Source organism: Felis catus, chromosome B4 (assembly GCF_018350175.1).
Source record: "Felis catus isolate Fca126 chromosome B4, F.catus_Fca126_mat1.0, whole genome shotgun sequence".
Taxonomy (NCBI): domain Eukaryota; kingdom Metazoa; phylum Chordata; class Mammalia; order Carnivora; family Felidae; genus Felis; species Felis catus.
In genome coordinates, this window is record NC_058374.1 from 77,978,600 (window position 1) to 77,990,662 (window position 12,063).

The 12,063-nt window shown below is 44.9% G+C and overlaps 1 protein-coding gene across 2 annotated transcripts in view; it reads left to right on the forward strand.

Annotated features, from left to right (window-relative positions):
- Window positions 1-765: 765 nt before the first annotated feature.
- SLC4A8 (solute carrier family 4 member 8) overlaps window positions 766-12,063 on the forward strand; it is a 79,991-nt gene continuing 68,693 nt past the window's right edge. The window contains exon 1 of one of the 2 annotated variants that reach the window (XM_019834951.3): window positions 766-953. In XM_019834951.3, coding sequence (XP_019690510.1) covers window positions 909-953 — 45 coding nt within the window. In that variant the 5' untranslated portion in view covers window positions 766-908. The remainder of the gene's footprint in view (window positions 954-12,063) is intronic. The other variant, XM_045061822.1, reaches the window with a different exon arrangement.

Consider the following 12,063-nt stretch of genomic DNA (forward strand, 5'->3'; position numbering starts at 1 on the left):
GACTCCTTTCCTCCTCTTGGGGACAGAGGGTTGGTCGGATTATAGCCAGCCTCTTTTCTTTCAAGCCCAAATCAAATTGAATGCATTACTTACGGTTTTCTAACCTTGCCTTAGATCAGTAGTTCTGTTGTTAAATCATAATTTGTCTTACATCATTTCTCGGAAAAGTTGGAAGCGTTTTTGTGGAATTATTTCAACCATCAGCCTGAGCTCAACTCTGTGCTTTTGTCCTTGCCAACCTAAGACCCACGGAGAAGACCTAGGTCGTACGGAGTCTGTGGAGGGGGGTCGGATCACTGCCTGCCCGCTTCTCTTTAATGCTCTTTCGTCTATCTGGCCACTAGTTCAGAGATTGACAAGTAATTTGAGAAGGGCCTTTCCCCTCATCGTCAGTTACTTCCTTCTTCAATTCCAAGGGATGCTTCCCCAGAATTTAAGAACCCTTACCTAAGGAATAACATCAGAATTAGACAGAAACTTTCTCCGTTTTCAAGGGTCAGGTGCAGCCGCAAACAGAAGCATGAGATTTTCGATTTCTAGCAAGCGGTTGGAAGGACCTTTAAGCCTAGAGGCCCCTGAAGGGAGGGAGGCGGTTTCCAAGGCAACCGGGCCGGGAGCGGTAGCCTCCCCGGGCTCCCTCCCTCCTCCTCCTCCTCGCGGTAGCCCAGGGTACCGCCGGACAGCGTCCTCCCGTGCTCCGCGCGCTGATTGGCCGCACAGGCCGCACGCTGATTGGCTGCGGCGAGGCCTCGCGGGCCGGTGGCAATGGAGGCGGCGGCGGTTGATGGTTGACCGTTGGCTCCGGGGTAGGGGTCGCCGCTCGGGCGATCGGCTCAGAGCCGAGCGGAGCGCGCGGGCTGCTGACGCTCGGCCTGGAGCCCGCGGGCGAGACCTAGCTGGGTTCCGCCATGCCGGCCGGGAGTAACGAGCCGGACGGCGTCCTCAGCTATCAGGTAGGGCCCCGCCTCCCGCCCCTCCCCGCGGCTCAGCCTCCTCATCCTCTGCCCACCCTCCTGCCTCTGCCCCCGAGCCGGGCTCCGCAGGCCACTCCCTGAGGGCGAGGGGAGGCCGGCCCGGGACACCAGGGGGCGCTCCGGGCGTTTGGGGATCGGGCCGGGGCTGCGAGAGGGTGACCTTGGGCCGAACCTGGGAGCCGGCGGATCACTGCCGCATCCCTTGCGAGGCCGGCAGAGGAACCCTGACGGCGGCGGGCGGTGACCTCTGTTCTCCTCGGCTACTCCCTCTTGGGAGAGAGGCTGGCTTCTGGCCTGGCGGTGTCCTGTTGGAACGTGGGAGAAAGGGTGGCCAGGGACCTCGCTCCGGTGGGGCAGGTCTCCTCTTTGTGTTGTTTCTGGAGACTTCTGGTTCCTCAGCGGCTCAGAGAAAGAGCTGGAAAGGCTGGAGGCTGGGGCCAGACCCCATTAGTGTGGCCAGCTTTATGAGTCTCGCCATCCCATTGGGCAGACAGCTGACAACTTCTGGCAGGGGAAAGGGGAATGGGCTGGGAAGTGTTGAGAGGTCAGGAACAGGTGTTTATTTAAGGGAATGAGGAAACCAGGCTTAAGTAAGCCACAGCTCAACTGTTGGGGTGGCAAATGTAAGGAAAATCATCGGGCTAGGTGTCAGAGACTGCAGGCTCAAATCCTACATCTGCCTTGCGCTGGCTTTGTGACCTTGAGTAAGTCACTTGCCTCCTTGAACCTCAGTATCTCCATCTAGTAAAATGCGAATGAGAATACCTGCTTTGCCTTCACAGTGTCGTTTTGAGGACTGAATGAGGTGCTATTTGTCAAATGTCTATTGTGTGACAACCAGTAAGAGAGTGGTAGCTCACTGAATTCTCACTCCCCCCTTTCCTGTACCGTCAGGTGGTTGTTACTGCTCTGGAAAGAGAGATTGAAGGGGGGGGGCAAGTCTGAAGTGGGGGGGCTGTGGCGATGATGATGGGCCTTCTTAGGAAGGATGGTAAGTCTTGGAAACAAGTGCCATGTTGATGTCAGGGATGGTTTCTGTAAGGAGGCAGGGGAAACATTCTGAGTTTGTAGCAAAATAGGCATCAGGCATGGACTCTCTCCTCTTCTTCCTGGTACTAGTTTGCCTCTAGACGATCCATGATTCCCTCTTTGCTTGCTCCATCAAAAAAGGAACCACATCTAAGATTTTGGAAAATCTTTCTATATCTGATCCCCCTAAGGCCTAAAAGCGTACTCAGTCTATGTGGTGGGGATACAGTGATGAGCAAAACTATGCAATGTTCTTGTCCCCTTGGAGCTTCCTGTCTTGGAGGGTGGGGAGAAATAACCATGTTTAAATCAAATAACCACCCAAGTGTATTATTATGAACTGTGATAAGTGTTTTCAAAGACAGAGAGGCAGTCTCTCAGTGTTTCCAGCCTTGGTCTCAGACGAGAGAAGATTTTGCTAAGGAAGAAAATTAGAGATCTAAAGAATAAGTATCAACTGAGGGAAGAGGGAGATCAAAGGACCTTGGAAACAAAGAGAATAGCAGAAAGGGAACACATCTAGTTAGAGGGCCTGAAAGAAGGTCAGCGTGGCTGGAGCCACAGAGCAATGAGGGGAATGGTGTGAGATATACTCTGGGGTCAAAACACAGAGCCATTATAGCCCGTCCTGAGAAAGTTGGTATTTATTTAAGCAGCGAGGGGAAGCCACTGAAGGGGTTTAAGCAGGGAGGGGAAGGAGAAAGCGAGAGCGAGAGCGAGAGAGAGAGAAAGAACGCTCGAGCAAGTGCATAGAGTGAGTGGGGAGGGGTGAGAGAGCAAGCGCCAATGAAATCATGATCAGATTTTCCTGTTGAAAGATTTCTCTGGCTGCAGTGGGGAGAATAGAATAGGCTGGAAAGAGTGTGAGGAGACAGTGTGCTTAACATGCAGAATGTGTACCAGTCGTATTGTCGAGATCATAATAACCCATAAGCTTCTGTTAGTGCTTTGTGAAATTGATAATTCCTGAGTGCTTCTGGGGTCGCACAGAAAATAATTATCTCCTTTACATCTAGTTCATGTAACTTTCATGATCAGTGGGGTGAAGAGACAAAAAGGAATAGAGTAGGAACAGTAGGACCTCATGAAGGCTGGGTCAGGTGATGGGCAAATGGATACTTGAGATATAGGGAGGAAAAGAAAGGAGGACAGGAGGGGGAAAGGGAGTAGGGGTGATTTGGGGGACAAAAAGTCAACCGATTGAAAATTGCCAATGAAGCCTCCTATGTGCCAACTAGGCTGTGGGGGGTGGGGTGGGCGGAATGGACCTTGCAAAGAGAGGGATTGTGCAACTTGCTGTAAAGAGATTCTAGGCATCACATCTAAATATCACAAGTCTAGGCTGTTTTTTCTGGTTTGGACTATTGCACTAGCCTCCTACACTTCCCTCTGCTTTCTCTCTTGCCCTTCTATAGTCCACTTTCCACATGGCAGCCAGAGAGAGCTTTCAAGAACACAAACCATGCCTGATCCCATCTTGAAACCCTTCAGTGGCTCCCCAGTGCATTTTAGAGTAAAATCCAATCCCCTTATCATGGCCTACCAAACTTTAATGTGCTCAGGGACTTGTCCACCCTTTCTGACTGCCTCTCCCCCATTCTCTCACCATGCACCCCTGCACTGGCTTTCTTTCTGTTTCTTCCATATGGCAAGCTCCTTCATACTTGAGGACTTCTGCTCTTGTTGTTTTCTCTGCCTAGGACATGATTCTATCCAGGGTTTTATGGGACTTAATTCTAATATTACCTCCTCAGAGCGGCTTTCCCTGACCCCCACAGTCACTGTCTTTCATATGATCCTGTTTTATGTTCTTAATAGCACATATGACTTGTCTGACGTGTTCTTGCTTGATTTCTATATTTTCTTTTTTGGAGAGAAGCTTGACGGGGGCAAGGACTAGGCGGAAAATCTTGCCATATAGCACAGTTCCTGGTATAAGATAGGCGCTCAGTTGCATGAGTGAATGAATGCCTTTCCTGTATCCAAAGTCAATGTGCTTCTCCTTCAGGAGCTCGCGGTCTTGGGGTTAGCACGGAACATCAGGTGCCCATGCTTGCTTACACAAAAGCTGTCCCTTGTGTGCGGCTGTGCCTTTACTCAGGTGTTCCAGCTGGGAAATCCTTCCCCTCCTCTTCACCTAGAATATCCCATTTAGCTTTCAGGGTCTGGCTCTTTATCACTCTCAGAATTCATCACTCAGTCTTCTCTGCTCACAGCACCCACCAAGGGCTGTTACCGTCTCCAAAGTATGTGCCTTTAATCACTCTGCATTACTGTAGCTTGGTCTTTGACACCTACACCAATGCCTGGCTTGCAGCGAGCACTTAATAACTGTTTGGGAAGGTATATGTGGCAAGGTATACAAAGGTTACATTGGAGTGGGAAGAGACTGCACTGAGGGAGGCCAGCTAGGAGGCTGTAATTTAGGATGAGTTAATGAAGGCCTGCCTTTCTGAATTTTGATGGGATCTCTGGAGGTGGTTATCGAAATTTTAGGAGTCAGTGAACTCTTAAAGGGGTTAGGTAGTAAGGGAGGAAGAAGGGCAGGAGCGCCTGAGTGGCTCAGTCAGTTGAGCGTCTGACTTCAGCTCAGGTCATGGTCTCACAGTTTGTGAGTTTGAGCCCCGCGTCGGGCTCTGTGCTGACAGCTCGGAGCCCGGAGCCCGCTTCAGATTCTGTCTCCTCCTCTCTCTGTGCCTCCCATGCTCATGCTCTATATCTGTCTGTCTCTCAATAATAAATAAACGTTTAAAAAAAAAAAGAGCAGAAAGCTCTAGGGAGAGCCCCTAGTTTGAACTGGAACTGAGGACATCTTGTATCTTCTGAGTCCTCCTGATCAGCACTTTCAGAACTGCGCAGAAAGGAGTACTGGAGGAGAAGGCTGGAGTGGTTGGAACCATCAGCACTCCAGCCAAGTGGTTCTGGGAACTGCAGGGAGGTTCAGGGACGGTGTAAGTGACAGAGCGGGGAGCAAGTGAGTTTGGGTATTCACCAAGGTTTTTATGTGAATCAGGCCTGCTCAGAATGGAAAGCTTTGCAGAAATCTTCAGCATAGCGAGCCCTGGGAAATGGGTGATGATTGGGGAGGGTGGCCGATGAGAAGACAGTCACATTCCGTACCTTATGGTAGACTTGAAAAAACTCCTCTAAGCCAAGAGTTCGTGACAGAGACTGAATGCTAGCGCCCAATGACTGGCACGTGTCGGAGCCCAGTCAACACCTGCTGAATGTTGTTGAATAAAAACATCAGCCATAGCGGTTTCGCCTCTCACTACATTGCAGTGTACAAATCCATATGGCCCCGCCCCCTCCCGACAGACGGGAGGTGTTCCTTTCCTAGGAGGGAGTGGGGAAAACCGAACATTCTCTGTACCTGGCTTTCCCAGCTCTGCTGGGGAGCTTCGGTAGGGGAGGGGTGGGCGGTCCTGACAAACAGAGAACTGAGGTAGTCTGGGGGACAATGCAGGCTGCAAATTTACTTCCTTCAGAATTTGTGGATAATTGCCTTAGCTCATAGTTGGCCTTGGCAGGGTAGCCGGGGCTCTCAGTCAAGACTGCCATAGTAGTTAGTAATCATTAGGACACAGAAAGCAACCGTGTTTATTCTAGATCTGCTGCCAGGTTACGGCAACAAATCTTAGATAATGGGGAGGTTGGTTGTTCCCTGTAAGGTAGTAAGTAATAAGTTTACTCTGGTCTTGGTAGTTAGGGAACCCTAATGTGTGTATTAGTTTCTATTGCTGCCATAGCAAATTACCACAAATTTAGTGGCTTAAAACAACACAAATTGATTATCTTTCAGTTCTCTACTTCACAAGTCCAATGCAGCTCTCACTGGGCTAAAATCGAAGTGTTGGCAAGGCTGTGCTTCTTTCTGGAGGCTCTGAGGAAGAATCTGTTTCCTTGATTTCTTCAGCTTTTAAAGGCTACCTTGTTTCCTTGGCTTCTAGTTCCTTTCCTCCACTCCAAGCCGCCAGCATAGGGTGTCTCAAACCCTACTTTTGGTATCACATCTTTCTCTGACTCAAGTCTTCTGCTGCCGCTTCCCCCCCCCCCCCCCCCCAGCTCTTTAGGGATTCTTGTGATTGCATAGAGCCCACCAGATAATCCAGGATAATCTCCTTATTTTAAGTTCATCTGATTAGCAACATTACTTCCGTCAGTAACCTTAACTGGGGGGCCATTATTCTGCCTACCACAATGTACTAACTAGCAATCTTAATACAGAACAGGAGTTACTCTAGGTGGGGCTCAATAAAAGAATCATTTAGAAACTATAGCTACTTTGGAATTTGAGGCCCTAGCAGGCTGCTGAAGAGTCAGAATAGGAAGCTCATGGGTATTTAGGAGCTCATGGCCACTGAGAGGAGGTCCGGAACAGCTGCACGAGTCCTTGCGGAACCTTTTTTTCCCCCCCCTCGCTATAGCAGTCTGAATTCAGCGAGGAAGTCAAATTCATGGGCATCTGTGGGCCAGATTCACTGACAGGGTGTCTAAGGGACCAGAATTCAGAGACTTTGCTGGCTAAAGAGAAAGGAAATGAGATGGAGAACTCTGGGAAGTCTGGTCAGTAAAAGGGCAAAGTACAAGTTTGAAGTACAAGGTTCTGGCACACTATGGGTTTAAGATGGCAATAATGTAGATCTTGAACTGTGGACATGAATGCATGATTGGGTGACTTGAGCTCTCTGAAATGACAGGGTTCTTTGCTTTTGGCAATAATAGCGTGTAATGTTAATTGTAAGAATACAGAGAGGCTTGAGTTTGAGTTCCTCCCATCCCACTTACCTCTTGTGTGATCTTACTTAGCCTTGATTTTAAGACTGTTGTGAGGATTAAGTGGAGTAATATACATATGTAAGGCACAATGCTAGGCGTATAGGAAGTGCTCAATAAATATTTGTTCCTGATACTCACTGTGTCAACTCAATTTGCTGATCAGAAACCCTGGAAGTCACTTCTGTATTTGCTGTTTTAAAAATGGTTAAATGTGTCAGAACTCAATAACTGCTTGACTCTTTTTTGTTGGGGGTAAGGATGGGAGGGTGGAGAGGTGGAAGGATGTCATACACCATGTCTGAAAACATCGGATCTTTAGGAAAAAAGATGACAGGGGTCTCTGGAAGTGAAAAGTCGGAGACTGACTGCAGGCATGGAGGGGCAGTTGAGTTGGGCAGGTCCACCACCCCACAGGTCCGGAGTGGCGCTGCAGGGGGCACGAGTCAGAGAGAGGGCTCCAAATGGACTCCACTGCCTGCCACCTTCCCCCTCCCCTGCAGCCTCTGAGGCTGCTTCCAGGAGCTGGAGCCATTATGTAAGACTCAGCCCTGACCCTGCCTTTTAATTTGTCCATTAACTGTAAGTAAGAATCTGGTCTGCTACTCAGGTATAGTTCATTCATTTTTCAAGGCTCATAACAAGATGTGCCTTGAAATTTCAATGTTTTAATGTGTATTTAACCCCCTTAGTTCTTTTTATCTTATCTAGTCCTTGAGGTAGGCACCCAAATCAATTCACATTTACATAGTGGGTCATTGTCAGTGAGCTAGGAGGAAGGACAGAAAAGAGGAGACTTAGAAACATTGCCTTTTCTCTAGTTCACTCTCCTTTCCCTCCTCCCTTCTTTCCTTTTTCTCCCACACTTATATAACGTGGTTCTCATGATTTTAATCTTTTCTGAGTCACAAGCTTCCCTGAGAATCTGGTGAATGTTATGGACCCTCTTAAGAAAAATGTACACTCACACATAATCCTCTGAAGTTCATTCATGGGAACCCTGGAAATCTGTGGATAAGAAATCCTCTCTGCCATAAATAATGGTGGTATCAGAGGACATAGTAGCCAACTGGGGAGGAATCTGTAACAAGCACAGACCAATGAGACTTGATATTCTTTACTTTTTTTTTTATGATTTTAAACAAACTTTGTATACACAGTACTTGAAATTTATGGAACATTTCAAGCAGACAACGAAGTAGAAAGACTTGTAAAAGTGACTTGCTATGTACCCATGACCTGGCTTCAGCAATGAACACACACCTATGTTGTTTCATTATGTCCCCACACACTCTCCAAATCCCAGACATCATATTATTTCATCAGTAAAAACTTCAGTATGGGGCGCGTGGGTGGCTCAGTCGGGTAAGTGTCTGACTCTTGGTTTCGACTCAGGTCATGATCTCATGGTTCATGGGATAGAGCCCTGCAACAGGCTCTGTGCTGACAGCATGGAGCCTGCTTGGGATTCTCTCTCTCCCTCTCTCTCTGCCCCTCCCATGTTTGCTCTCTCTCTCAAAATAAATAAGCTTAAAAAAAACCTTTAGTATGTATCACTAAAGATTAAGGACTTTCTTTTTATGATATCACTACCATGTCACAATATTGTTATTATTTTTTTTAATTAACAGTTAACTCCTTAATACAATCAAATGTCCGTGTAGTTGTTTAAATTTATGAGTGCCAGAGGTGCCTGGGTGGCTCGGTCAGTTAAGCATCTGACTTCGGCTCAGGCATGATCTTGCGGTTCGTGGGTTCGAGACCTGTGTTGGGCTCTGTGCTGACAGCTCAGAGCCTGGAGCCTGCTTCAGATTCTGTGTCTCCCTCTCTCTCTGTCCCTCCCCGCCCCCCCCACCACTCTATCTCTGTCTCTCTCTGTCTCTCAAAAATAAATAAACGTTAAAAAATGAAAGATTAAAAAAATTAATTTAGGAGTGCCTTTTAGTTTTTTAAATAGTTGGTTTACTTGAACCAGGATCCAAATGAGGTCCACACATTCACATTCAAGCCTGACATTTCAAATGCTTTGGCTAATGGTGTTTGACAGTGGCTCTGTTTTCTTTGGCAAGACAAAGAAAGTGGATGAACAATTATTCAGTGAATGTAGGCTGTGGTTAACCAATCTAAATTACGGAAACAAGTCGATTTTTCAACCTGAATATTTCAGGTGATTGACCTTGCTCTCCATATTTTGCTTTTATAGTTCTTAGAGTCATAAAATCAATTATGCCACCCTCCCCTCCTTCCTCTAGATTCCTGCTGTGTTCTATGTAATGCCAGGTATCTGTGGACAGTGCTAAGCATTGTAACCAATTGGTCTCTGTCCTTTGGATATTACAAACCTGCGGGGAAGCCAATACGAAAAATTATTCATATATATGAAGTTTTATGAGAAAATATATGATCATATGATAATAAAGAGTTCAGAAAACTAGTATTTATTCATCACAATTTTTATTTTATTTATTTATATATTTTTTTAACGTTTATTTATTTTTATTTTTTTTTTTCAACGTTTATTTATTTTTGGGACAGAGAGAGACAGAGCATGAACGGGGGAGGGTCAGAGAGAGGGAGACAAAGAATCTGAAACAGGCTCCAGGTTCCGAGCTGTCAGCACAGAGCCCGACGCGGGGCTTGAATTCACGCACTGTGAGATCACGACCTGAGCCGAAGTCGGCCGCTCAACCGACTGAGCCACCCAGGCGCCCCTCATCACAATTTTTAGATACTTACCACGTACCGGACATTATACTAGCTGCTAGGTACATAGTGGTGGACATAGGGACAGCACCCCCACTTCTGGAACTTACAAGCGTGCAAACTACTTACAGTGGTAAGCTACTGTATTGGGCTCTAAGAATATAAAGATGGCAAATTGTGGCTGGTACCTTTAAGAAATCCATGATCTAAAAGGTGAGCTAGATAAACAAAGGACAAATCTAAAATAAAGGCAAGTTTATCCACCTAAAAGTTATTCCTTAGAAAGATCTTTACATGAGAGTTTTTAGAGCTTAGATAGAAGTGAAACTGACAAGCTTTGGAAAATTGACCCAAAGTGCCTATGGTGGTAGGGAAGACATTGATGTTAAAGATGTATTAGAAGGTTTTTTTAAAATTTTAACTAATTATAAAATGTGAAAAATTAATATTTCTAAGTTAATATTATTTTACATATCTGTAATCTTTCAGTTTTATTGAAATATTTAGTATTCAGTAAATATTTATGTATCACTCAAAGATAAGAGTTATTTTTTCAATTAAATTTTTAAAATTATTTTAATTTCCGTACAGTTAGTTTCAGGTGTACAATATAGCAATTCAACACTTCCACAAAAAAAAAGATAAAAATTCTTTAAAAAATAAGCATAGTATCACCTAAAGAAAAAAATAGCAATTTCTTTACTATCATAAAAGATCTCGTCAATATTCAAATTGGCAATTGTCTCAAAAACATCATTTAAAAAATAGCTAAAAAATTGTTTGTTTGAATCAGGATTCAAGTAAAGTCTGCACACTGAGATTCGTTTTTAAACCAATCTCTTTTAAACTACTGGTTTACTTTCTTTCTCTGTCTCTGTCTTTCTCTTCTTGCAATTGTTTGTTTTAAAAGAGGGGTAGGAGGAGGGAGAGGATTTGTTCTATAGCTTTATAATTTTGCTGATTGTATTCTCATGCTGGTGTTTTTCCGTGGAACTCTGTTTCACTGTATTTTCAGTAAATTGGTATTTCGATTTAGAGGCTTGATCAGATTCAGGGACAATTTATTTGTTAAGATTACCTAATGGGTGGTGATATAGTCTCCCATTAGGAGGCATATAATATCTGGTTGTCTCCCCTTGTGATGTTAGTGGCTGTTGAAAATCAATGCAATCCATTAGGGATTGAGAAATGGTGATGTCCTAATTCTAACATTCCTTTTTCGTTTATTCTTTTCTACAATAGGAAACTTCTCTCATCTCTTCTATGGTACTACTCTATGGCACAATTTATATAGGAAAGCTAGGATACATTTTTAACAGTTTCGAAAATAATGGGTTGGTTTGTTAGCATTCTTCTCCAGTGGTGACCAATTAATTTTTATTTTTTATGTATTTTTTAATGTTTATCCGTTTTTGAGACAGAGAGAGACAGAGCATGAGCGGGGAACAGTCAGAGAGAGAGGGAGACACAGAATCTGAAGCAGGCTCCAGGCTCTGAGCTGTCAGCACACAGCCTGACGCAGGGCTCGAACCCACGGACTGTGAGATCATGACCTGAGCCAAAGTCTGACGCTCAACCAACTGAGCCACCCAGGCGCCCCACCAATTAATTTTTAAAGTGACATTGTGAACTCATAGATTTTAACATATCTGATCTATTCAATCCGTTGCAGTTACTACTCTTACTGATGCTCAAATTATCCTAAAAGGCAAGGGATCTCTTTAAGTTGACTTCCTAGTGGTCTGTGAGTGCCTTTTAGTAGACAATGGTATTTTAAGAGACCACAGTCTGGGTGCTAAGGATACTCATTGCTACTGGCTGATCATTTTTTCTAGGGCTTTTGAGTGGACGGAGCTAGGAAATGTAAATTTATAAATTTAAAAACATTTAAAGATAAAAATGTATTCTATATTCTTGTTGACCCATCCAATTCAAAATCAGGACTGAATGGTTTTTACTTAACTTCTGTCCTAAGACTGTATTTCCTTTTACCCCTGCTGAGAATGCCAGTTCTCAATGACATTGAGAGTGACAGAACAAGTTGACATGATCACGAATACGTTTATCTCACAATGCACAGCAGCCTCAGAGTGATAGCACCAACACTCCCACCAACAGATAACTAAACGGTAGTTTAAGATATTCTTAAACTCTTTTTGTCTTAGGGTATATACCACTGAGGATGTTCAGGCAGCTTATTGTATTTTACAGTTACTTGGAATAATATCTCTTGGAATAGTTATGTCATCAATTTGGCATTTGCTTTCATTTGATTTTTCATTTCTGGGAATTGCTTTTAAAATTTTTAGTTGTTTTAAAATTATGTGAGATATTGGGGCACCTGGGTGGCTCAGTCGGTTGAGTGTCGGACTTTGGCTCAGGTCATGATCTTGTGGTTGGAGAGTTCAAGCCCTGCATCTGGCTTGCTGCTGTCAGCCTGTCGGTGCAGAGCCTGCTTGGGATCTTCTGTCCCCCTCTCTCTGCCCCTCCCCCATGTGCACGCTCCCCAAAAGCAAATATTAAAAAAATAAAATAAAATTATGTAAGATATTTACAAAATAAGGTATTTTCAAAGAAGTCT